Consider the following 25,283-nt stretch of genomic DNA (forward strand, 5'->3'; position numbering starts at 1 on the left):
ATTCCCATTTATGCATTTTTCTAGGTGGCCTGCTCGGTCCGGGGGCTCTGATGTGCTCTCCTCACCCCTCAAGTTCAGTGTCTAAGATGCGCTGCCCAAGGTGCTCCCCGGGTTGCGCCCCAAGGACGGAGCCACTTCTGTCGCAACGAGCGTCCTTGCCAGGCACGGAGAGGGTGTGGAACGCGGGGCCCTGCTCTGGGCGGCCAAGCGCAGGCCGGGACCGTGGACACGGGGGGGCTGGCCGGCCGCTCGCTCCAGCAGAGCGCTCACCCGGTGGGAAGGCGGTCGCCGTCCTGCGGGTGCGACAGGCGTGTCGGGTGCCGCACAGCTCGTTCACGCGTCCTTGAAGTCTTAGCGGAAGGAGCGGTTTCCGTTTCAGTCACCACACAGGGATCTTGGGCATCCAGGGCCCTGAACGTGCACGTGCTGATGCGCGAGCCCCGTGTCCCTCGGCGGGGGCGGCGGCGCCCCAGCCCCAGGCCTCCGGCGCCCGTCTGCTGAGGCGGACAGGCCCGCGGGAGACGCCGGGCTCTCGCGTGCGCCCGGGAGGCGGCGGCGAAGCGCGGGGCGACGGGCCAGCTCTCTGCGCGGGGCCTCCCACCCGCACGGGCACACGTTGTCCTCAAGGGAGGGCCAGGCCGGTGGCAGGGCGCGTTCTGCGAGGGATGCGACGGGGCAGGGGCGCGCGGGTGGCGAGGCCCTGTGGGCGGGAGGTCTGCTGGCGGCAGGGAGCCCTCTCCCCGCACCAGGGCTGTTCAGTGAACCCCGGAGGGCTGCGCTCCGTGGCAGGGTGGAGCTTGCTCAGAGGGGGTCCTTAAGTGTTCATTTTCAATTTTACGCACTTAAAACATTTTCAAGAGTTTGTTCACTGTTCGTTGAGTAAGAGGGATGGAATGGACAGGCAGGGCGGAGGCGCAGCTCACGTGCTCACGTCGGGCCTGGGCCCCCCGCCTCTGAGCCCTGGCTCTCCGAGGGGGGCGCTGGTTAAGATCTTCACGGGCTTCCTACTGCATTTCATGACTCTCATGCCTAAATCTTTACCACCTCGCACGGGTCAACCCAGCTGTAACAATTTCAATAATGGTAGTTTGAAGTCGGTAGGTTTGACCTTCATTTTAAGCTGTTACAGACGTTTGAAGACCTTGGACAGGTCAGGAACGCTGGGTGTGGTGGTTACGCGCCGCCCGGCCGGCCGCAGGCCTTGCTCCGAGCCGGCGCCAGTCGGCCTTTCCCCTTCGCCCCCGCAGGCTGTGCCATGCGCTGTCAGGCTCGCGCCTTCTCCGTCGAGGTTTACTCGTCACTACGGCTGCGCGCGTTTATCCCCAGGACAGCCCTCGAGCTCCAGCGAGAGCAGACGGTCCATCCTCAGGGAGCTGAGGTTCAGGGTCCAGGGGCGGAGGCGGGGTTTGAATCTGCTCTGAGTCCAAAGTGGCCCCCTATGGGCCTGGGCGTTGCTGTCACCTGCAGACCCTGTGCGGGGAAGCGGTCAGGATGGAGTGGAGACACCCTGAAGCTTTTGGGGCCATGGGAACATCGTTGAAAGCGGCACTGAGTGCTTGCTCCGATGGCACAGCAGTGCCTGTGAGTCAGGACGTAAAGGCTAAAAATACAAACGAACCACAAGGAAGGAAAGGAAGGGCGCTGCCCTCCACCATCTGAAGGTGCTGTCCCCTTCCGGGTCCTCAGTCACTTGGACGCGCCTGCTGTTTAGACAGAAAATGCGCGGAGCGTGAGCTCGGGGCGGCGGGAGCCTCGCCCTCAGCAGAGAGGTGGCCCTTGCGCGGGCCCTGAGGCGGCTCTCCCCCTCCCGAGCGCGTCCCGCGGCCACAGAGCGGTCGGGCGCGGCCGTCCTCGTGAGCAGCCCCCGCTGCCGGACACCGAGGGGGCCTCTGCTTCGTCGTCGTGGTGATCAGCACCCCCGCGAGCTTCTCTGATGGGAGCCTTTCTGCAGATCCGTGATTACTTTCTTAGTATACATTTATTTTTGAAATTAATGTTTTTCTGATTGACTTGGGTATTGATAAGAGAGTAGATGTGAAAATTATTAGTTTTGGAAATATTTTATTTATTTATCTTTAGAGAGAGGGGAAGGGAGGAAGAAAGAGAGGGAGAGAAACATTGATGTGCGGTGGCCTCTCGCACGCCCCTAACTGGGGACCTGCCTGCAGCCCAGGCCTGGGCCCTGCCTGGGAATCAAAGGGGCGACCTATGGTTTGCAGGCCGGTGCTCGATCCACTGAGCCGCGCCAGCCAGGCCAGTGAAAATGAGTTTTCTTCTTCCAAAAATGATCCAGAAAAGCATGGAGATTTTATGTTTTACTGTTCATTTAGTGGCTGAAATGCCACACTCGTGCAGTGAGTGTTACAGGAGCAGAGCCTTGACATTCTAAACAAGGAAGCGTGAGACGTGCGGGCGCCCGACGTCTGCGGGGTCTGTCCCGCCTCAGCGGCGCGCGGCATGTGTGGCGCCCCCGCGGGGCCGAGCTGGCCTGTCCCAGGCCCGGGGGGCTGCGCGCCCCCCTCGCCCCCAGCCGCCCTGCAGGCCCCAGGGGCTCTGGCTGCTTCGCGCAACCCCGGACGACCCACCGCGACACCGGCCGTGGCCCGACTGGGCCGCCTGGGGCCAGGGCTTTGGTGTCTTGTCTCTTCAGGACCAGATATGCCGGTGGGGGGGGGGCGGGCGCGGGCGTGCTATGTAGTTGCTGTCTTCACATGCAGGGGTGTCGTGCCCGTCTTTGGGGAGGGACGCCGTAAGGGTGCGTGCGGAGCGGCGCGGGCAGACCCCGAGGGCACCTTCGGTTCTCCTTGCGTCGCTGTTTCATTAAGTGAGGTCCTGACGCACCCTCCGTTGTCTTTGCAGATCCACATCATAGACTTTGACGACGAAAACAACATCATCAACAAAAATGTCCTCCTCCACCAAGTGGGTGAAATCTGGCACATCAGCGCGAGTCCCGCGGACAAAGGCGTGCTGGCCACCTGCTACAACAAGAGTGAGTACTCAGCCCCTGGCTGCGCCGCCCGGGGCGCGCGGGAGGCTGCTGCCACAGCACTGATGGTGCAGTGCGGGATTTATGGGGTCTGCGATCCGCGGGGGCGCAGCCTTCACAGAGAAGCTGCGCTGCTGTGGGCACGTGGTGCCGCGGGTAACGGGGTGGCCAGTCCGCGCGGCCGGGCCGGGAATGCGCGCCGTTCCGGGAGCGCTGGCCCCTCGGGGCGGGGCGGGGCGGGGAGCGGGTCCTGTGCCTGCGGCTCTGGGATGATGGGTGCGGGCGCCCTCCCAGGCGCACCAGCCGCCCCGCTCCGGAAGGCAGCCACGCTGGCGCCCCCCTGTGGCCTGCGTGCGTGTGCGTGTGCGTGCGTGTGTGTGCACGCACGCACAGCCATGACTGTTTCCCGCCCTTGCACCCACACGGGCGCGCGCCCGTGCCCTGTGGGCGTCTCCGCACTTGCTCGCCAGGGTGTGTGCAGCCCGGGTGTCTGTGGCCTGCACCTGCCCGCGTTCCCCTTTCTCCGCCATTGCCCATGGCTGGCCCTCCAGTCCCGGCCCCAGAGGAAAGCCTCTCCCCTTCTCTCTATTCCTGTGTGCGGGCCGGAACAGGGCCCTGCGGTGGTCGCCGCACGGTTTCTGACACACGCCCCTCGTGGGCACCATGCGCCAAGACGCTCGCCAGCGCCCTGCGGTCCTGAGGCGCCCGCTGCACGTTCGGCCGCATCTCTCCCTTCATGCCCTCACGTCGGCGTCGGTGGGGCCGTCCGTGTGGGCACCAGGGTGCCTGTCTCCGGACCCCAGGCTCGCGCCGTCTGCCGGCACAGGGCTCTGCACGCCGTTCCTTCTGCTCTGTCGTCACACCTCCTTTCTAAAAGTACTTTTCTTCTCCAGGGCAAAACCAGTATTTTCTGCGAGGTCCCTCTGCCCCAGGCCCTTTCTCTCACCTGCTTCTCTTTTAATTGCATCGCCCATCGCTCGGAGGCCACCGCGTCCCAGGAGCCCCTCTGAGGCTCTGTTCTTCGTCTGCCGTCAGTGTTGGAGGGTCTGTTTCTTCCTGCGTCACCTGGCCTCTGGGGAAGGTCCCGCACCGCCCTGCGGGCTGTGGCGGCGGGGCACCCGCCCTGAGTCCTCCCTTAGGGTATTTGGGAAGGAAACGCACTTTCACACTTGGGTATATAAGGGGCAGACTTGCCCGCACCTGGGAGGGAGCAGTAACTGGGCCCTCAGGTCCGCGCCCCACCGCGCTGGGTGGGCGTGGTGCCGTCTCCCCCAACTGCCGCGCCTCCCTGCTCCCTGTGGGCCTGCTGTCCCCGCAGGTGGGGCGGCCCTCGCCCCGCCGGCCCGGCGTTGTTGGCGCTCTGCCTCCCCCTGCCTGCCGCCGGCGTCCGCCCCGCCGCCCTTTAAAGGGCGGGTGGCCGCTTCCATGGTGGGAGGCAACCCGAAGTTTCTACGTGCGCCCAGAACCAGAGGCGTCTTGAGGAGCGGCTCTCCACCCTGGGGACCGGCCCCTCGGACCAGCCCTCCTCCTGCGTAACACAAGGCCGGCGGCCTCAGCTCCCTGCAGAGCGCCGTCCCCTCTGCTCTGGGACGCGGCGGCGGGGCTGGGGGCGCCGTCGCTGGCACCACGTCCTGCGGGCTGGGGGCAGGGCTGCTCCTGCCTGCGCGCGAGGGGGCCTGCGGGAGGCGCGCCCCCGGCGACCCTGCCCTCAAGTGCACAGACGCTGCCCCCGCTGCCCCATGCCCCGGGGCCTCTCGGGCCTTTCGGGGACCCAGGGTGGCGCCCGGCCCCCCTCGTCTCCCAGTGACACGTTCCTTGCCTCACACTCTCCGCGCGGGCTGGGGGGCAGCCCCGTGCGGGTGTCGTCACGGGTCCCCAGGCTCGTCCGCGGCGCGGGCTGGCAGTGCCGCAGAGGCGCTCTGTGCTGCGTGTCTGCAGGTGTTGCCCGGGTCCCTGCTCTGCTGCGGCCCCACTTCTTGTTTCTGTGGCCTGCGCGGGAGTTGGGACAGCGGAGGGGCCTTCCCATCAGGAGACTGAGGGCCACTGGGCCGTGGGCCTCGCCTCCGCGCCACGCCGTTGGGGGTCGCCAAGGGCGGGGTGGGGGAGGCCGGCCGCGCAGGCCCCTGCCGTGCACCTGCGGGGTGACGCTTCTAGCAGAGAGCGTCCTCGGTCAGGGCCGCCGGCTGTGCCCTCCGGCAGGTGTCCTGAAATTCTGTGTGCAGCTTACGGTGGGGGACAGGAAGAGACCTACAGAAAAGGGGCCCCACGCAGAGTCTGGGAACCAGACCGTGTGAGTGCCCTGCTCTTGGGGAGTCTTGAAATTGTTATTCGCAATAAACAACAAGGTTTAAAGCCCTGTTGGTTGCAATATGCAAAAATGTGCGTGTTAGCGGCCCTGGCCAGTGTGGCTGAGTGGGAGCGTTGTCCCGTGCCCCGAAGGGCCACGCGTTCCATCCCCGCACATCCTGGGTTGCGGGTTTGGCCCGCAGGCGGGCACGTACGGGAGGCAACCAGTCGACGTCTCTCTCGCATCCACGTGTCTCTCTCTCCCCTCGCCCCTCTCTCTGTAGAATCGATAACCATATCGCTGGGCGAGGGTTAGAAAGAGACAGCACTTGTCAGTGCACGTGTGCCCCGGGACAGGGCTCTTGCCCGCACGCGCGCACGCTCTGGAGCATCACCATGGCCTCGCAGGTCGACGTGGAAGGTGGGATGAGCCCAGAGCTGGGTGTTAGGGCCACACATGAGGAAGCCGTGCCCCCGGCCCTTGGGAGGGACGCTGACGGGCAGCTCGTGTCCCCGCGGCTCCGGCGCCGCGGCTCCCAGAGGGCCCGGTCCTCTGCACTGCTCAGAGGGCGACCGCGAGTTTGCGGTGGGTCACAGTCCCCGCGGATTCGGACCGCCCGTCAGGCCGCACGCCCGCCCCCCCATCGCTGGCACCTCTGCCGCGCGGGGAGCAGGCGGGCACCGACCGTCGACTGGGCTCTGCCGCTGCCCCCGGCTGGGCTGTGCGAAGTCCTTCTTGGAGTCAGGCCGGTGGCGTGCGTTGCGCACACGGTAAACTCTCCTCTGAGGCAGGTGAAGGAGAAGAACCAACCTCCAGCTTTTCTTTCTGATCATTTTACGAGAAAAGTGCATCGTCGTGGAAGCGAAAGGAGCCCGTGGGAGGCCGAGGCTCCACCACTGCCCCTGCAGCCCAGCAGCGGGAGCCTGCGCAGCAGCCGAGCCAGCGCTGCGGGGCCTGTCCTCAGGGCGCTGACGGGGCGGGGCCAGGGCGCTGATGGGGGGCGGGGCCGGGCGCTGACGGGGGCGGGGTAGGGGCAGGGGCAGGGGCAGGGGCAGGGGTCGGGGCCCCTGGCAGGAAGGCAGGCTCCAGCCCGCAGCCCGCCCCCCGCCCCCCGCCCCAGAAGGCCAGCCCGCTGCTCCGGGAGATGGCAAGGGGTGCGTTCCTCCCCCGCGCCTGCCCCTGCGGCTGCCGGCTGCTCGGCCTGCCCTCCCGCATCGCCCCAGCTGGCCACGCTGCCGGCAGCGGAGGCGCCGGTCACGCCGATGCCCGAGTCCCGATCCTTCTCTCGGGTCCCCGGGCGGTTCCTTGAGAGAAAAGCTTGTTTCAGATAAACCTGAGTGGCCTGTGTTGAGAAGCAGCGACTTTGCTGCTTCATTTCCCTTTCTTCTGATGTAGAATGTGTCTGCTTTCACATTGTGTCCTGTGTCTGCTGTGTGTGCCTGTCGTGCATCTGTTGTGTTCGCCATCTGTCTCCTGTGTGTCATGTGTGTTTTGCACGCGCCTGTCTTATCTGGCCGGTGTTGTGTGCGCCTGTCACATGCGTGTCGTGTGGGTGCCTGTCATTCCTGCCTGTTGTGTGCTGTGTGTGCATGTTATGTGTCTGATGCATGTTTCTTGTGTGTGCTTGTGTCTCCTCTACATGTGCCGTGCATACCTGCTGTTTGTAGTGTGTGTGTGATGTGTGTCATGGGTACTTGTCCTGTGTCGGTCTGTCGTGTGGGTGCTCCAGCCGTGTCTGGCTGTCCCCGCGGCCCCTTTGGGCAGCAGGGGGCACCAGCGTCCTCTCTTTGCCTCTGCACTCCGGTCCCTCCCACGCCCTCCCCTCCCAGCCCCTGGTGGCGGTGCCCTTGGCCTGAGGCCTGTGTGGGGCTCGTGGGCACGTTTCAGGCATTTCATAGACACTGTCACCTGCTCGAAGACCCTGCTCGAGAAGCCTGTGGCAGGACGAGGCTCACGGCTGGCCTGTCACTGCGGTGACTCGGGGCTGGCCGTGCCCGCCTCGGTGGTCCGGGCGCCAGGCCCTTCGCCCCGGGCTCGGGGGCCGCTGGGCTCGGGGCCCCGTGTACTGGGGGCCCACTGGAGCCCCAGGGGTGCGGGAGCTGCGGCTGCCTGGCCGGGCTGGGGACACACCCACGTGAGGGGGGCCGCCGCCGCCCGCGGGGTTCGGACCGGCCCGTCGCTGCCCGCGAGGACGCCGCTGTGGCAGGGGCAGCACCCGGGCTCGTGCGACGGCTGCAGAACAGGGCCCAGGGCAGCGTGCGGGGCTGTGGGGAGACCCCCTCCGGAGAAGTCAGCCACAAGGGCGCCCCCGGCCGGGAGCCTCTTGGCGGTGGTCGCAGCCCTCCTGGCTCGAGGTGCCGCCTTCGTGTTCCCTCAAGCTCCGAGTCCCCGTGGGGCGAGGTGCTGACCCTCGGTGCCCGGGACGCGCCAGAGCTCCCGGCTGGTGTCCTGGGAGCCGGGGTCGGAGGACATTTTTTTCTTTAAGTGGCCGTTTCCTGTTTATCTCTGTACCAAATCAGGTCAGAAATTCCATTTTTCAGTTCAGATGGTTCCTTTGTGTAAATAAGCCAAGGGAAGAAGGGGGTTTCCCTGGAAGAGAACTGGTTTAGGGCCTGTCCTGACGAAACCACAATTCTGAGATGGGATGGTTGTGATCCCTTCAGCAAATGGAGGCGGGAGCGGCAGGAAGGGTTTGAGCCCTGTGGACGCCGTGCCCCGCGGCCTGCTGACGGCGGAGGGGCCCTTGGGGCCACGCAGTCCTGCCGCCTCGGAGGCACACGGCCGCCGGCCGCAGGCTCAGGCGCCGCCGCACGCCATGCACGGATGCGACAGGGCAGAGCGCTTGCTTTTTTCAGGACATAGGGGCTAAGTTAAGCTAGGAGACAGTTGAGTTTTCTCAAGATTCAGGTGCCAAGAAATAGCACCTTGAAAAGAAAGAAGCTGGGAAATCCTGGCCAGGGAACCGTCCGGGAGGAAGCCAGGCGCCCCTCCAGAGGCGTGCGTGGCGATGCCACGCAGAGAGCCGGCATCGCTCAGACTCCGCTTCCGTTTTCCTTCCAGACCCAGCAACACAGGTTTTTGCATTGAGAACATTTTGTGCTCCATTTTGGCACTCAAGCATCTCGTGGGCTCTCACTTTTTTGTGACTGACTCCTCAGCAGAATCGCTGTGTATTCGAAAGCGCCAGCCGAGGGTAGTCCAGGGGCTGCAGTGCGGGTGTGCGCTCTGCGTGCACGTCGCGGCATGTGCATGCGGCGTGTGACGTGCGTGCACTGTGTGCGGGTGCTGTGTGTGTGCTGTGCGTGCCGTGCGCACTGCGTGTGCGGAGCCGTGGGGTGTGTGCGTCCTGGGTGTGGCGTGTGCTGAGGGCGCTGCCGTGGGTCTCCTACCCCTCCCCCTGTCCGCGGACACCTGGCGTCTCCGTGTCCGGGCTGTTGAGAGCGCTGCCGCCGTGAACGTGGGCGCGCGGTGCATCATCGGAGGTCTTAGACGCAGGCCTCCTGCCTCCTGTTAGAAATGCGTGTCTGTTTCACAGACCCCAGCACTTTGTGGCTCGGGTGCCTCGCCAGTGTCCTCGTTTCGGCGGCGTTCTTCCTCTAGGCACAGAACCCACGAAGTCTTTGTAAGCACGCCGCCCCCAGACCGCCTGCGTGTGCAAAGCAGGGCGTGCAGGCTGCAGGGATCGCACGCGTGTGTGCCCGTGCGCGCGCTCTCCGGGGCCTGCGTCCCCAGGCGGGGGCCGAGGCACTCCGCATCGCCACGACCTGTGTGGCCCCTGTGCTGTGACGAGCGGGCGCGGAGAACCCTGCTTGCCGGGCTCCCCTGCACTGCGCAGTCCCCTGGAGCCCTGGCTGCGGAGGTCGGGGGCTCGCGCAGCGGGCGTTCCGCCCGCAAGGGGCCCCCACGTTGTTCTTAGACTGTCGCCTAGCAGAAGCGAGGCGGGGTTCCAGCATATAGGAAGGTTTCTGATGAGCCTTTTTTTTTGGATCCACGCGTAACTGACCTCTCCGGACCCCGTCTGCACTGTGCCTCTGTCCTCGCTGGCTTTCTGCGGCACCTCTGGATTTAGTAGCATCTGGAAATGTAATTAATGAGCTGTTTACTGCTCCTTCCAGATCGCTAATGAAGATGTTAAACAAAACGTGATCCCCAGAGCACCCCACCGGACACCGCCTCGCAGCTTAATGTGCCGGCGTCTCCCCGTGCACTTTGTTTATGGCCCTTCCTCCAGCTTTCAAGCCCCGAGGGGGCGCTTCGACGAAGCCCAATCTGAATTAATTTTTCCAGTAAGACTGCAGAGGTACCGCGTCACATGCTCCCTGCACCCCCAGGCGTGTTGTTCGCTGCGCTCTTCTGGGGCCTGGCGGTTTGCTCTCGCCCTTGGCCCACGACCGGCCCTGGGTCCAGGAGCTCTGTGTCCGCGCGGCCGGGACACCTCGGGGTGCTTCTGGCCTGCAGCACATGGCGCGATGTGTGACAGACAGCGCAGAGGGACACGTCTGTCGTCCCGCCCTGGAGGCTGCGATGGGTGGGCAGGGCTGCTGACCCTGAGCCCCCCTCCGGCCCGTAGGCGCCGCCTTCTCCCGGTGTCTTCGCGTGGTCCTCCCGCTGTGTCTGCGTCCTCGTCTCCTGTTGTTAAGAGGACCCCAGTGACCCACCCCAGCACCCTCCTCTTCCTCGGGCGCCTCTGTGGAGGCGCTGTCCCCGAGCACAGCCGCGCCCTTCCGAGCCGCGGCGGCCCCAGCCTGTGCGCGTGGGGACAGGACTCAGCCCCTGCGCACTGTGGCCCCAGTTCTTTGTTCACGGGCGCCAGTGGGCGAGGGGGCTCTGTCTGGATCAGGTTCTCCGGCGGAACGTCGGGGCGCCCCTGCCATCACCATCCTCCCCGGGCCTGCGGGCGGAGCGGGGGCCAAGCCTCTGCGGCGTGCGCCTGGCAGCGGGGGTTGTGCCTGGGGGTCAGGCTGGCCGCCTGAGGTCGGTCTGCGGGGGCGTTTTGAGGTGCTCACTGCTGAGGCTGAGGCTGAGCCTGGGGTGCAGCAGGAGGCGGGGGCGGGGCCTGCAGGGGCCACCAGGCGCTGGAAGACCCGCTGGTTCTGGGCAGTGCTGGGGCGGCACTGGGGCAGGTGCCGGGCCCCAGGATGAAAGCGCCCCGTGCTGGGGGGAGATGCTGGGCGCCTGGAGCCGGCCCAGCACGGGGCAGGCCTGTGCAAGCAGCAGCCGAGCGCTGGCCGCGGTGCTGGCTGCGGTGCTGGCCACAGTGCGCCCTGGGTCCTCGCGCAGGGCAGGGCTTGCCTGGATCTGAGCGGGCAGGTCGAAGTGAGGCATCCAGACCCCAGAGCCAGGGGCGTGTTGGGATCAGATCCATATTTTGAAAAGGACACTGAGGGTCAGGGAGGGGCAGAGGCGGGACAGCAGGCTCACCCAGCCGCGCCCACTGAGGGCGGCGAGACCCCTGCCAGGCGTTCCGCTGCTGCCTCTTGGCTTGTCCCTGTCACGGCGCCCTGTGGTCCTGTGCCTCCGCAGGCACAGAGCTGGGGGAAAGCCGCCTAAGAAAGGTGCGCGCGCCCTGAAGGTGAGGAAGCTTCTCAGTGGGCTGGTGAGCACGAGCTCAGGGAGCCTCGAGGGAGGACCTTTAAAAACAAAAATAAATGCAGAGCAAGGTGGAGAAAAAAGGTGAGAGAATGTGGCAAAATGGTTTCTAAATTAAGAATTCCAGAAGCCTTCCCTATAATTGGCGGCTTGCTTAGCTCTCCCGTGACCCCGCGGAGGGAGGAGGAGCGGCAGCCGGCGTTCCGGCAGCTGGAATCAGCCTCAGTCCCGCCCTGGGGAGAGCCGCCTGCGCCGGCTCTGGGGTGACTTTTTCACTTTCTCAGCAGAGGGAGGTGAAACGTCAGGACGACTGCAGATCCCGCCGGCGCAGGGGCCTCGGGAAGCGAGAGTGAGGAGGGGCGGCGGGGGTGGCGGGTCAGGCCCCCCGGGTGAGGGTGGGGGTCGGAGGCCTCCCCCGCCCCCGCTACAGGGGCCCATGGTGTCCCTGCTGCTCTGCCCGGGCCTCAGCTCCTCACCCTGAGGATCACAGCTCGACTGCTACGACTCCCCTGAAACACAAACCAGGCACCCCCCCCCGCCCCCCGCCGCGGCTGTGCGAGGGAGCCCAGGGCAGCGGGGTTGTGCCGGCCCCTGACCTTCCTCGGCTCTGCGGCCGTGAGCTGTCACGGACCCGCTGCGCCTCCGCGGTGTCTGACCCGGGGGGTCGTTTTGGGACTGCGGTGAGCACTCCCTGCCTGATGAGCCGGTGCTGCGGCCGCGCTCCTTCCACGCGCGCCCCTGCTGGGCCGCGCCGCCGCCAGGCCGGGCGCGCCTGTGCACGCCTGCGCGCGGCCGCCTGCGTGCAGCCCCTCAGCCGTGAGGCCCCCCACCTGCCGCGGTCAGTCCGTCACCCATCTGGTCGTCGCCGTCTCCTCCAGGCCCGGTCCTGCCCCTCCAGTGTGTGCGGGCTCTGTGCGTGGGGGCTGGTCCGCCGCCTCACGGGGTCCCCACTGGGTGGGCGGGTAACACCGTCCTTGCCTTTGTCCTCGGTTCGTGGTGAAGCCAAGATGGCTGCGTGCATCAGAAGGAGGGCTGCCTGAGAAAGCCCCGGCTACGCTGCCAAGCCTGGATTTCAGATACACGAGGAATGGCTTTTAGTGTAAGGACGTCCTGTGCAAAATATTTTTATTTTTCGACCTGGCCGCCCTGGTCAGAGGGCACCCCAGGATAAGCTGAGGTGCCCCCGGCGTCCAGTGAGCTGCCAGGCGGCATGGCCTCGGCAGGCCCTCCAGCCTGGGCCCGGGCGGAGCCCTGCGCCTCTCCCAGAGCTCGGCGCAGCGGGGCCCTCGCCCTGGCCCAGGCCGGTCAGGTGGTGCCCGCGTTGAGGGGCCGCCTCCAGGCCGGGCCGCTGCCTCTCCCGCCTGCACCTTCAATGGGCGCCTCCTGCCGCCTGCGGCTCTGACTTGGACTTGGCGGTCAGCTCGCCAGTCTGCTCTGTCCTGGGAGAGCTTGATGGCGGCGGCCATCTCTGCTCCGCCTCCAGTGATGGCCCGACGCCGACCTCACCCCGCCTGGGACTTAGGCAGGGTGTGCGCCTCTGGGTCTGAGTGCGCTTGAAGAACGAGCCCACAGAACCCCAGGCCCACGGACGACGCCCCAGCCCCGGCGAGCCCAGGGGAAAGGGCAGTCGCCCTGCTGCTCGGGGCCTCAGTCACGTGTCCTCGCATGGGGATTCCAGGAACATTCCGAAGGAAGTGACCCCGGTCTCTCTCGTCCAGCCCTCCTGGAGCCGCCCGTCTGGAGCTGCTGTTGTGGCGCCTTGGCAGGGTCAGCTGCGGCCCGGTCCCCAGTAGCGCAGCCCCTCCGGCCGGGGAGGAGGGGGGCGGGGGGCGGGGGGAAGGGGGGAGGAGGTGGGCGCCATCCACAGCTGGGGCGCCACAGGCTCTCGGCCCCTCCGCAGTTCCGGGGGCCCGCAGGGCGTGACTGTCAGTACGGGAGGCGTGGCGGTGCGGGCCTCTGTCCGGTGGGGCCCCAGCCGGCAGGGGCCTCGCCCGCGCCTGGAGCCAGGTGCTCTGGTTTTCGGGAGGTGGGGTTTCTGGTAGACAGTATACACCTGGGTTGTCTGTTTTTAAATTCATGCTGCCAACCATTGCCTTTTAGTTGATGTATTTAGACTATTTACTTTGAAGTTTTTGATATGTAGGGCTGAGGTTTGGCATCTTGTTTTCTGTTCGTTCTCTTTGTTTCTCATTGCTCTGTTTTGTCTGGGTTTCTCATGGATTATTGGAAGAGTCTGTAAATTCCACTTTGATTTAGTGGTAGTGTTTTTAGCCATATGCTTTGTGCTCTTTCCTTAGCATTAGCTCTAGAAACCACAGCGCACACACGCAACCCCTGAAGTCTTCTTTGAGGAAAGCATGGGAACCTTACTTCCATTTAGGACCCTTTGTCCTCCCTACTTTTAAAATAAAACTGTCTTAAATTTTTTCTGTATGCGTCAACCACCAGATATCCGGGATGGAGGGGGTGTTTTTCAACAACAGAAGGGATCTTCGCACGGGTGCGGGGGGGCCGGCCTGTCCTGCGCGTCCCTCCTCGCCCGGGGGCGGCCGCCCCCTTCGCTGTGCCCTCCCGTCGCCCCCGGGGGTGGGCTGCAGTCCTCACACCAGCCGTCGGCCCGCTGTGGACTCCCGAGGGGGAAGGCCGCCCCGTGCCCGCCGGCTGCTGCGCGAGCCGGCTCTCGGCTCCTTCCGGGAGCCCGGGCCTCCCCTGTGGGCGCTCCCTCTGTGTTTGGAAAGCTGGCTCCCGCTGTTCCCCCAGGGCGGGTCTCCAGTGGCAAATTCTCTTAGTTTTTCCTCTGACAACGTCCTGTTTTCCCTCCCTCCTGAAGGGCGTCTTCACTGACCCAGCCCTCGCAGTCGACAGCCTGCTCCCGCGTTGCGGGGGCGGCCGGGCGCCCCGGGGCACCCCGGGGTCGTTTCAGGTGAGGGGCCGCAGCCACCGGCCGGTGGTCCCGGAGGAGCCGGTGCCGCCCTCTGGCTGGCAGCACCTCTCTGGCTTGCGGCCCTGGGGCCCTGGGCGTGGGCCGGCTCCTCTGGGGCCGCCTGTGGGGGCGCCCTCGGCCGCTCGAGCCAGCGGGCCGGTCTTGGCCGCCCGCGCGGAGGCCTCCAGCCGCGGCCTCCTCCCGCCTGCGCCAAGGCGGCGGGACCAAGTGGCCGCCCGTTGCCGGGGCCCCCAGGCTCCCGAGGCCGCCCCTTTTATTTTCCCGGGGACTTCCTCACTGCTGTTCAGGCCGGGTGTGTTCCATTGTTCTGTCTTCAAATTCATTGATTCTTCTGTCACATTCACTCTGACATCGAACGTATTCACTGAGTTTTTCCTTTTGGCTATCGTATTTTCCAGTTATGTGATTTCCATTTGGTTCTCTCACTCTCTCTTTTTTAATGTCCTCCATCTGTTTGGTGAGATTTTTCTGTTTTTTCTTCTTCAGTTGTTACAAGTGTCCTTCAAGTCGCCCGCTGAAGCGTTCATATGCGGCCGCTTTAAAACCCGGCAGAATGTGCCAGCGTCGCCTCCCTGTGGCGCTGGCGTCTGCTGATTGTCTTTTCCCACTCGAACTGTGATTTCCTGGCTCTTGGGGACCTCTGGGCCCCTTTGGCAGGCGCCCGCCCGTTCAGGCCCAGCGCGTGGGCCCAGCCCGCTCCCACGGGCAGCGGTCCCAGCGACAGGGTGCCCCGGCCGCCTCCGCTCTCGCGGCGTGTCCGGAGCTCACACGTGTCCCCGGGGCCGTCAGGGCGGCGTGGGGCTGCCCGGGCCCAGGCCGCGGGCTGGGCAGGGCCCTGCCTCCTGGGGTGGGGGGGGGCCCTGCCTGGGCCATACTCAGGAGGCCCGCCGTGCCACGCGGCTGCATGGGGCTCCGTGTGGGCTCTGGGAGGGCGGCGCGGGGCACCGGTCATGCGATCGGCTGGGCGAGGTGCAGGGGTGAGAGCCTCGCAGGCAGGAAGGAGGGCCCGCGGGTCAGAGGGCTGCCCGCCAGCCGTGGAGCCGTCCGTCCGGCGGTCCCCTCGCTCCGGCCGTCAGACCACGCCCCGCTGCCCAGCAGGCTCCCCTGCCCGGCCGTGCAGGGGCTTGAGAGGGTTCAGGACGGTCGCCTCACCGCCCTCAGTGCTGCCCGTCCTCGTGCCCGGGGGCTCCTTCGGCCGCTTGGGTTGGTGTCCTTGCCTGTGCACTTGGGGGCAGGACACGTTCCCCGATGTCAGAGTTAGAGCTGCCCGGTGTGGGGAGCAAGGCAGCGCACCACGCCTCCGTTTTAGACCACAAACCGCTGCTGCGAAGCACTGAGTGGCGGGGTTTGATGAAAGGTAACTTCCGTTATTCAACCCAGTGCCATCATGTAGGGCTTTGTGGGATCTTGCACTGAACAGCTGATGGTAACTACTCCGGCGTTACTCTGTGTCACTTGTCAGAACCAGTTTCTGTCCTGGCCAAGGTCAGGCTGCCGAGGGGCCGGCGGGGCCGGGGCCGGCACTGGACCGAACGGGGCGCTCGGCCAGCAGAGGGCGCAGCCGGCCCGGCTTTGGAGCCCACGCAGTCGGCGCTGGTCTCCCACCTCCTCCCTGCGCCAGGGGGCCCCTCGGAAGTCAGGTCACGGCCGTCCCGAGTGGGCTTTGTGGCTGCTTATTGTCTGCTCAGCAGCCTTCCTGGGTTTGGGGAGACCCCCTAGCCCCGTTTTCCTTAGGGAAATGAGAAATCAAGTTTCCATTTTCCCGAAGGAGCAGCGAGTGACCTAGGCTCTGTGGTCCGAGGCAGCCCCGAGGGGCAGTGAGGGCGCGCACTGTGGGCGGTGTGGGCGCCCTGCAGCCACCAGCGCTGGGGGGCAGCGGTCGCGGAGGCGGTGCGGGCCGCCCCCGGTGCGGCGAGTCCCTGGCGCCTGGGGGCCCAGGTTCAGCAGCGGCGGCGGGGAGGCCGCCTCGTGATGGGCGGCTCGGGCCGCAGGGTCCCAGGGCCAGCGCCTCGTGCGGTTCCCAGCACTGCTGCGGACGGCGAGCCTGGTGTCTGGCACGGCCGCCCGCCCCGGTCCTAGAGCCACCCCTTCCTCAGCAGGCAGGCTCTGTGGGCGGCCGCAGAGGCGCGGTGTGTACGCCTGCGCTACTGTGGCGCGGGCACCCCGGGGTGGGGGTCTGCACATGAGGCAGCAGCGACGGGGACAGCAGGCCACACCGACTGAGTGTCCGTGAGCCTGCGCTGCACCGCGTGCCACGAGCTGCGGTGTTGACCTCGGTGTAATCTAGCTCTACAGACGAAGACACCGAGGCACAGCGGGCTCACCTGGCCGCGGCCCGGGGCGCTCCCTTCCTGTTGGCCTCGGTGCCGGCAGGTGGTCTCCGCCACTGCTCCTCCCCCAGTATTGATCCGCTGTCCCCCACGGTGCATAGGCGCCGGGCCGGCGTCCGGAGGCCAACCTGACATTTCCAAAGCTCCCAGGTGGCCGGGGAAGGCCGACACTCACCTGGCTCCCACCCTGGTGACACTGCGCTATGGCCGGTGACCTGAGGGGAGGACAGCCCGGCCCGGCCCTGCCGCGCTGGTGGCTCCGCAGGCTCTTCACGGAGCACCTCCCTCCTCACCGGCCTCACCCGGGTCAGCGCCCTCGTGCTGTCAGCACAGCGGGGCGAGTCTACGGAGAAAAGAACCGAGGCAAGGAAAGAATGCCTGGGTGCGGGGCGGAGGGACCAGGGCCTGGCAGAGCCAGGGCCCCGACTTGGAGGGGCCTTCGCTCCCTTAGATGCTCGGGGGCTGTAGGTGGCCGTTTACTGCATGCGTGGGAAGAGCTCATCTCCAGGAGTGGCTTAAGAGGAGGTCCTTCTAGAAATAATCAAGGGAGAAATTCCCAAATGTTAATGTTAACTTTTTTCTCTGCCACTAAAGCCAGTTTCCCTGTGACTCAGGAGGCCGCCCGGCGGGCTTCTCCAGGGGACGCGGGGCACCGAGGGCCCCCCCAGACTCGGAGTCGCCCGAGTTCAGGGAAAGGGGCCCCTTCGCTCTGTGCCGAGAGGCTGCCAACGGCTGCGTCTCGATCCCACTCCTGTTGCGGGGGCACCTCCACAGGGCTATTTCAGTGCCTTTCCGCTCTGGAGGTTTGGCAGCGGCCTGTGCAGTCTCCAGATCCCTATTGGAAAGTCCTCGTGGGTCCCACTGGTCACATCTGGTGGCCCCTCCTCCCTGAGCTCGGCCAAGGGTTGTCCTGTGAGGTCCCCTGTGGCCTGTGTCCCACCTCCTGGCTCTTCCCCATGTCAGAGCGGGAGGTTCGGACGTGTGTCCCTAGGTTTCTTTTTCCTCCCTCGTGTTGCTAACGACGCCGGCACACCCAGCACCCCGGCACCGTAGATGACACACCGGGTGCTCAGGACGTCCGAAGGCCCCTGCTCCTTCCCAGTCGCTGGTAGCTCCTTTTTATGTCCTTGTCTGATTTCCTCACTCCGAGTCTACAGTCTGAGCGGTCAGTCTTTGAAGTGAAAGGCAGGATAGGATTTGAAAGACAGCCAGAAATACTTGCTGTTTTTAAGCTGAGGCAGCCCAGGCAGGTTTGCGTGCGTGAGGGTACTGGCCGCTGGGAGTCCTGGGTAATTACAGCCACTTGGCAGTTAGCGCGGCCCCACTGGCAGGAGCGGCGCGGCCCGATGCCGCGGTGCCCACGGGAGAGCCTGCGAGGATCCGGGGGCCGCCCCCGGGCCAGTGCGCGGTCGGCCCGGCCCTGCCGGGTGACTCAGGCAGCCGGAGAGTCTTCGGATTAATCTTATCTCCTGTGGCGCAGCGACGGGCCTGATAGACAGACCCAGGGGAGCAGGAGATGAGAGCCAGTCCCACACACCCAGCCATCAATCGAGCAGTGATATCTGCTCCAGGCCTGTGATTTCCAAACCCTTTTTTTTTTTAAAGCCACAGAACCCATTTTTCACGCTATCACAAGGAGCCCCGGTCTGGCATATGCCTCAGACCAGAGCTGCCGACCTGGTCGAGCAGGGCCAGGGGAAGCCTCAGCAAGCAGCCTCTCGGCCGGCAGCGCGTGCGGGGCGCGGGGCGGGCAGCAAACGGGGAGTCCTCTGGAGCCCCTGCCGCTCGAGCGCGGACGGTCTAGCCGTGCCCACTGCTCTGCCCGCGCTTCGAAGGGCCTGACACGTGGTAGGTGCTGGGAACAGCGTGGCTGTAGCACGTAGGCATGTGGGGCGTTTGCCCTGGGTCTGCCTGGAGACACACAGAACGAAGCCTGTCCGTGGTCCGGGGCAGCAGCCAAGCGCAGCGGCTGGCGGGGCCGGCCCCCGGGCTCTGTGAGCAGGGTTCCGTCGGCCACAGCCGCGCGCTGCACCTGGGCGGCCTCCATGCTGCAGGGGGATGCGGCGGGGCGGCCCCCCGGGAGAGGTCACCACCCCGGGACTGGAACGCAGGAGGGGCCGAGCCGGAGGCCCATGCCAGTCACTCGGCGTTGGAAGGCCCGGGGCCCCTCGCCTCCCGGCCGCGGGCCCGACCCCTGCCAGCCTCAGCTGGGGCCGACCGGGCGCTGTGCTTGGCTCCGGCCGCCGTCAGCGCGTGCGGCAGTCCCCTCGAGGCCGGTCGGGGGGGTGGCACTTGGCTCTGCTTAGCAGCTCTGCGGCTGCGAGCCCAGGCCCTGAGCGGGGGCGTCTGCCTCTCCTGCCGGGTCGGTCCTGTGCGCCCGCCCCCCACCCTTCTGGCCTCGCCCTTTCTCTGACACCCAGCTATTAAATCCCACGGGGTCTCCTCCCTGTTCTGTCACCACATATGCGTTGAGCTCCTGGCGTTGCCACCCTGATGCCGATGCTGGGTCAAAGGGACGAGTGAGGCGCCACGGTCCCCGCTGTCCAGGGGCGCAGACTGAGGGGTCCCTGCTCCCCTGTGCACCGGAGGGTGCCGGGAGAAGCCGGCAGCGTGAGGGCAGGTGGGAGACAGAGTCGGCTCCCATACTGGAAGCCTCGGGGTGGGAGGTCCCAGCTGGGAGGCTCAGGCCCCCACGGCTGAGATGGGAGAAGGCTCAGAATCCCGGGGTGGCAAACAAAGGGCAGGGGGCCAGACCGGGCTGGAGGGTGGGGGCGGGGGGCGGGGTAGGGGGCGGTGCTGGCTGGAGGGTGGGCGTGCAGAGGGAAAGGACCACGGGTCGGATCCAGGTCTCTGCCCGACCCACCGCACAAGCTCAGCGGCGAGGCTTGAAAGCGGTCCCGTGGTTATAATGATGCCTTGTGGCTGGCGCTGGACCCATGCAAACAATCACCGTTACACAGGGTAAAAAGCTTAGGTGAAAACTCATCTTTTTACCTGAGCTTTCGGAAGTACTTGTTGCAAGCTCGTGTATAATTAGTGGTGACGGGTTTGTTTGTGAAGGGGGAGGGTAAACACTCCAGCTGCACGGTGGATGTCATCAGAGCGTCATCAAGGCTGCTACCTGTTCAGGTGTTCGGAGTCTGGGATGCTCAATGACCGTCGTTTCACTGGATTCCGGTAGAAGGAGAACCACCTCTTGTTGAACACTCGGGGCGGCTTCTGTGAACTTGACGCCTCCTTACAGGCCTCGAGGCAGGAGAGCAGCAGTGCTTGGGGCGGAGCTGAAGGCGACGTGGCCCTGGCCTTGAAGCCACGGCCGTCCTCCCCCCGGGTGGGGGGCTGGAGTGAGAGCGCGCAGGAGAGCGCGCCCTCTGCCCACAGACACCGCCGGGAGCGCCCGGGAGGGCCGCCGGTGCCCGTGAGCCCAGCGGGATGTCGCTGGGTGGTGAGGGGCGAGGCCAGGCCGACCCGAGGGGACGGCTGGCGTGACGTGGCGGCCAGTCCCATCGCTGCCGGCCGACCAGGCTGTGTAGCGGGCTTCCTGCTCGCTCTCCTTGGAGCCCACGTGGGTCCCCAGACATCAGGACCCAGGGGAGGCGGCCGGCCTTGTCAGGAGACAGCCCTCACCTGGGCAGGCCCCTCCTCGGACCAGTCCAGGCAGCGGGACCACACTCTCACCCCCATCAGGCACCTCTGAAGCTGTCCTGGGGGGCGTCCTGGGCTGGGGGCCGCTGACCAGGCGTCAGCGCCTCGCAGGGTGCCCGCCACACCCTCCCGGGAGCCCTGTGGGAGCGGGCGAGTGGTGAGGCTCGTGCGATCTAGAACGTTCTGAGCCGACGTCGTCGTCAGCCTGCAGATTGTGGCGTGCGGGCATCTCCAAGGCCGTCTCCGTGGCGGAGTGACGCAGCCCGGAGAGGCGCTGACCGCGGCGGGCGGGGCGGGGGCCGACAGGCTGAAGGGGAAGGCGGCGCCCACCAGCCGGGCGCCCGCGTCGGGGCCCAGGGGTTTCGTGCCCCCGCTGTAGAAGGGCTTCTCTTGGTTAATGTGAAAAAACGATGCTTGTTTTTTTATTTTTGTTTCTTTTTTCCAACTAACGACAGTTTTTTTAATAGATCTAGCCATTAAGTTTATATTTAATTTTAGTTTTTTTTGGCAAAACATTCTTCCTCTGTCTCATATTTTATTTGTGGTATGAGCTGAATCCATGTCTTCACCTGTTTGGGCCGCTGTAGAAAAGTCACCACAGACACGGGGACCTGGAAACACAGGCCTCGCACTGCCCTGGGGGCCGGCGGTCGCCGCTGAGGCCTGCGCCCCGGCCGGAGGACCCTCTTCCAGGCGCGCGGGCGGCCGTCCTCTCCCCAGGGCCGCAGGTGGTGAAGGGCCCGTGGACCCTGGCGGCACCAGGAGGGACCCACCTTCCTGAGGCGGCCACGTCGCAGGGCCCTGCCCCGCAGTCCACCTGCGCACGGAGAGGGCGGGCATTCCAACACGGGCGCGGGGAGGGCGCTGCTCTCAGTCTGCGGAGCAGCAGGCGCTGTGCCGCTCTTTTACCCGCCACCGTCCTCTCGTGCCGCGGCGGCTCTTTGGGGCCCCGCTGCCCGCTCACCAGCGGAGGCTGCTGGTGTTCAAGGATGCGCAGGTCTGAGGCCCAGAGGCGCCTGGATTTGCATCCAGGCTCCTCAGAAGCTGTGGGGAGGGGGAGGGGGAGCTGTTTCCTGGGTTCTCTGAGCTTCCGGCTGTTTGTAAGCAGAGATAATAGTGCCCATTCGGAAAGATCGTCAGGTGGACTGAAGAGACCCTCCTCACAGGGTCGCATGGTTTGCGTGGCCGCTGGAACCAGGAGCCACGTGGCTGCCACCCCGTCGGCAGCCGCGAGGAGCGCCTGCAGCGTGTCCGACGCACGACCTTCACCTTCGCTGCAGGCCCAGCTTGTGGCGCCTGCTCGGGCACGGCGCACGGGTGACCTGAGATAAATGACAGGCCCTCGGCCTGCTGTCACTAGTCCCCCGAGGTCCTCACAGAGGCCCCAGCCCCCCGCCTCAGTTCGGATCGGGATATCTTGCAGAAGGGCCCTGGCGATAGGAGCTTTAAACAGGCCCCGGGTGGTCCGAGCAGGTTGCCAGGATTGAAACTGTTGACTTAGGACCTTTGTCCATTGGCGGGAGCCCAGGGTGGCGGCCTGGGGTGGCTGTCGTGCCAGGGCGCAGACGGGCTCTGGGCTCGGCAGGGATGTGGATCGTGACCGGGCGGCTCGCCCGCCGTGACGCAGGCTGTGGGCCTGTGGCCGCGTCAGCCGCTGCCCCTGGGTGGCGTCCAATCGTGGGCTCCCCGAGGAAGCCCGGAACCGGCAGGATGGCCGCACCTAAGAGCTTTGGCTTTGCTCTTCACCAAACGGCCCGAGTGCCGTGGCGTGAAAGGACGTGCTGTGCAGTGGCACGCGGCCCTGGAGGAGCCCTGCATCCGCTTCCTGCACGTCTCCTGCACACGTGCGCGCACGCTGGCGACGGTGGGAACGATTCTCTTGGCGGGTGTGCGTTTGGAGGGAACTTCCTAGAAACAGGACGCATCCTCCTCGCTGTAGCGTCACTTTGGCCCTCGTCACCTTGTGCCCCGCGAGCAGTCCCCTCCCAGACGCCCTTCGACAGCCCAGCCGGGGCGCCAGGTGGGGAGGGGGTTCCTCTGCGTCCTGTGCCCAGGGGGATGCGGGGGCACGTCTGTACGAGCCGACCCCCGTGGCCGGGACGGCGGGCAGCCTGGTCGGCTGTGGGAGGACCGCGGGGCCCCCGCTCGCCGTGCCTCTCCCTGTCGCGGCGCCGCGGCGCGGTCCTGCTGCAGGGGACGTCTGCTCCGCCAGCCGCGCACGCCTGCCCTGCGTTTTGAGGGCCTGCCCGGCTCCCTGTTCGTCCTTCCCTCCGTCCTCCGCTTCCTCCTTGGGGGGCCACGGGGCACCTTAACTCCATTACAAGTGGAGGGACGCAGAGCTGCTGTGAAGACTGAGCTGGAATAAATGACATTTAGGGAAAACTTGTAAAGAAGTGTGAACCGCGGTTGATGGCTGCGGACGCATCTTAGGGGAGGGTTTCTCGTGGCCTTGGCCTGGGCGTCAGGGAACGGTCAGCCCTGCAGGCGACAGCCCCCCGTGCCCCACCCCCCTCGCGCCGGCTTGCGAGAGTCCGTTTCCGGAGGGACCATCATTCCGATTCTTTTGCGTTTAATAAAGCATTTTGCTTCTTGTCCTTTGTCTGCTTCACGGACACATCGTCTTTATCTCTTGGCTTCTGTTGCTGCGCACGTGCTGCGTGCTGTGCTGCTGCGGACCCTGTGCGGCGCTGCTGCTTCGGACAGATGGGTGCGAGGAAGGCGGCAGCAGGCGTCGGGGTGGCGTCCGGGAGAGCGACGGTCCGAGGAAGCAGGCGAGCGGGTCAGGCGCCGCGGTCCCTAGAGGCCATGCTCCTCTGCTGGGTGGGCTCCAGGTGCCTGCAGACGAGGGAGAGAGTGCGTCCGTGCGTGCGTGCCTCTGTGTGCCCGCGCCCACGTGTGCGTGCGTGTGGGGGCGCCGCACTGTGCAAAGACCTGGGGGCGTGGCATCCCAGAAGCAGCCGTGGACCTGGGCTGGCGTGGGGCTCTGCTGGGCCCTCTCAGGTCCGAGCGCAGGCCCAGGCTGGCTGGTGCCACGCAGGCCATGGGAGGGGCTGGGGGTGAGGCAAGGTGGGCGCAGCCCCCTGGCTCTGTGGCGGAGGAGGGCGTGGCTGGGGGCCAGGGCGGGGCCAGGCGTGTTTGAATGTACTGCTTCCCGCAGCAGGCGTCCAGAACAAAGCCCTCCCCTTGAGCTTGCTGTCTTGGGTTGGGTACCAGATGGACAGCAAATGAGCCACCAGTGAGCGTGGCGCGTGGCAGCTGGGGGTTCAGTGCTGGGGTTTGGGGGGCGGGTGCTTGGGCGAGGGGCGCAGAGGAGGCGCTGGCGGAGGGCGGAGTGGGGCGGTGGTGGGGCCGTCGGGGATGCCTCGCTGGTGGCCGGCCGCCACCCTGCCCTCCCCTCCACCTGCACAGGGCAGGGCCTTTGCTCTACAGCAGGGTCTCGGGAGAGGCCCGGCGCGGACAGAGAGCAGCAGGGCTGGCGGAGGGCGGGCAGGCGGGCCCCGCGCGCCTGGGGCCGGCACAGGGCTTGCAGCGGGGCCTGCTGGGTGCTCAGAGACGGAGGTTCCCGGCCTCCCGTCGCTGGAGACCCCGGGGAGACAGCAGCAGAGCAGCCCCGCTGCCTGGGAAGAAAGCCCAGTAGGCAATTAGAGCTCCAGGGAGCTGAGCGGCGCGCGAGGGCCGGGGGCGAAAGACCGTCTCCTAATTGAAGGGGTAATGGATGCGGAGAGGCCCCTGGACAGGCACCGGCGCCCTGCAGGCTGTGCGGGCGGCGTGTGGCTTAGGAGGGGCGGCCTCAGGAGGGGCGTCAGGGTGCCTGCTGGACCAGGCGCCCAGGCCCCGTTGAGGGTGGGGTCGCGTGTCCACGGTGTGCAGATGCTGGCTGGAGGCCTTCATGGCACCGTCCGGGGCGGCAGCATCTGGCCGAGTGGAATCCTGTGTTAGGAGCCCCTCCCTGTAGACCTTTGGAAGGCGCGTGTCCTGCACCACATGGTTCGAATAAGGCCTGTCTGTGTTGAGGGGTCAGCACGCCCGGTGAACGCGTGCCTGCCGGTGCCGGGTCAGGCTGGGCCTCGGGGCGGACGCCTTTCTAGATGTGCGGGGGTCGTCCTTGTCCACGGGGATCTGCACATTTGGAGTCCAGCCAAGTGGCTGCCGCCTCCCTGTGGGCTGACAGGTCAGGGGCCTGGGCGGCAGGGCGGCTGGTCCTGTTGCTAAGCAACCATTTTCAGCCTGCACCTGTTCTTCCAGGGACCTCAGGGACGTCCTGGCTTTGTAACAGAAGTACCTTTGGTATGTTGCGATGTGTTCCTCCATCACTAACGACTGCTCCTTCCTCGGTCCTGTTGTCAGAGGAGCAAGAGAATGTCCCAAGGAAGCTGGCCACAGGACCCAAGGCCTCCTTCTGCTGGGATACGGGGCACTTCACAGCTGTCCGTTGGTCCACCCCAGGCTGACGTTCACCGGTCTTGGATAGTTTTAATCAAGGTTTCTGAAAATAGTGGTTCCAAAATACCTTCCAAAGGCAGAGTCTGAATGTTTTTGTTTTGGATGAGATACTGCTCTGCACTTGGACATGGCCTGGTCGGACAATAACAGCCCCGTTTTCTAGTGAGGAGACTGGAAGGAGGAATGAAGCAGCCTCTCAAGGTCATGCCTCGCTTCTCCCGCCCGCCGCACCCCCAGGGCACCTCTCGTGCTGTCTGGACGTGGGTCCGGAGGTTCCCCGATCCCTCAAACCAGCGCCAGGCCAGAGGAGCACCGCCCTGGGCAGAAAGGCCTCGGGGGGGGTGGGGCGGCCACCGGGCAGCCACACCAAAGCTGTCAACACCCACGAAGACCCACAGCCAGGCCGCAGCCAGGCCAGCGCCCAGGGCCGGCTCTCAGGGAGGAGGAGGAGGAGGCTGAGGAGCGGCGGGACAGTTGGACTGGTGTGGAGCCTGCAGGAGGGGCCCGGAAGAGCAGAGTCGCGGAGGGGAGGAGGCCTCGGAGGCCTCGGCCTTCCAAGCTTGGGCCCCTAGGGAAGCGAGAGCCTGGCGGATGCCCGCGCTCAAGGCGTCGTGGGGGCCCCTTGCTGAGCAGGTGCCTGGGCCCGCGCTCATCACCCCGTCCCCATCCGCCAGCGGGCACAGCTGGGCGTGTGCCACGGGTCCCGTGGCTCTGGAGGCTGGGAACAGAGGACGACGCAGACCCCTGCCCGCGTGGAGCTCAGGTGCAACGGAAGCGGCTCAGGGCGCCCTCCCTCGGCGGCGTCTCCACGCGGACGTGGCCCTTCAGCGGGCCCAGCGGGGAGGCCTGGTGCCCGGCTCGGTTCAGCAGCCAGGCCTGGCTCCGTGTGCTCTTGCCGCTGCGTGTCCTCGGGCGGGCCTCCCCGCCTGAGCGTCGGCCTCTGTCTGCGTGGGAGACGAGCTGCCAGGCCACAGGCCTGCTGGGCCCACGGGCACGTACGGCCCGGGGCTCGCTCGGCTGGTGTGTCCTCTGAGGCCACGGTGCCTGTGCTCTGGG

At 66.1% G+C, this 25,283-nt stretch overlaps 1 protein-coding gene across 2 annotated transcripts in view; it reads left to right on the plus strand.

Annotated features, from left to right (window-relative positions):
* EIPR1 (EARP complex and GARP complex interacting protein 1) overlaps positions 1 to 25,283 on the plus strand; it is a 65,127-nt gene that overhangs the window by 10,464 nt on the left and 29,380 nt on the right. For both annotated transcript variants that reach the window (XM_054566701.1, XM_054566707.1), the window contains one exon: positions 2,860 to 2,992. In XM_054566701.1, coding sequence (XP_054422676.1) covers positions 2,860 to 2,992 — 133 coding nt within the window. The remainder of the gene's footprint in view (positions 1 to 2,859; positions 2,993 to 25,283) is intronic.

The sequence above is a fragment of the Pteronotus mesoamericanus genome, unplaced genomic scaffold, assembly GCF_021234165.1.
Source record: "Pteronotus mesoamericanus isolate MK-2021 breed Mesoamerican mustached bat unplaced genomic scaffold, CSHL_Meso_final contig_101, whole genome shotgun sequence".
NCBI lineage: Eukaryota > Metazoa > Chordata > Mammalia > Chiroptera > Mormoopidae > Pteronotus > Pteronotus mesoamericanus.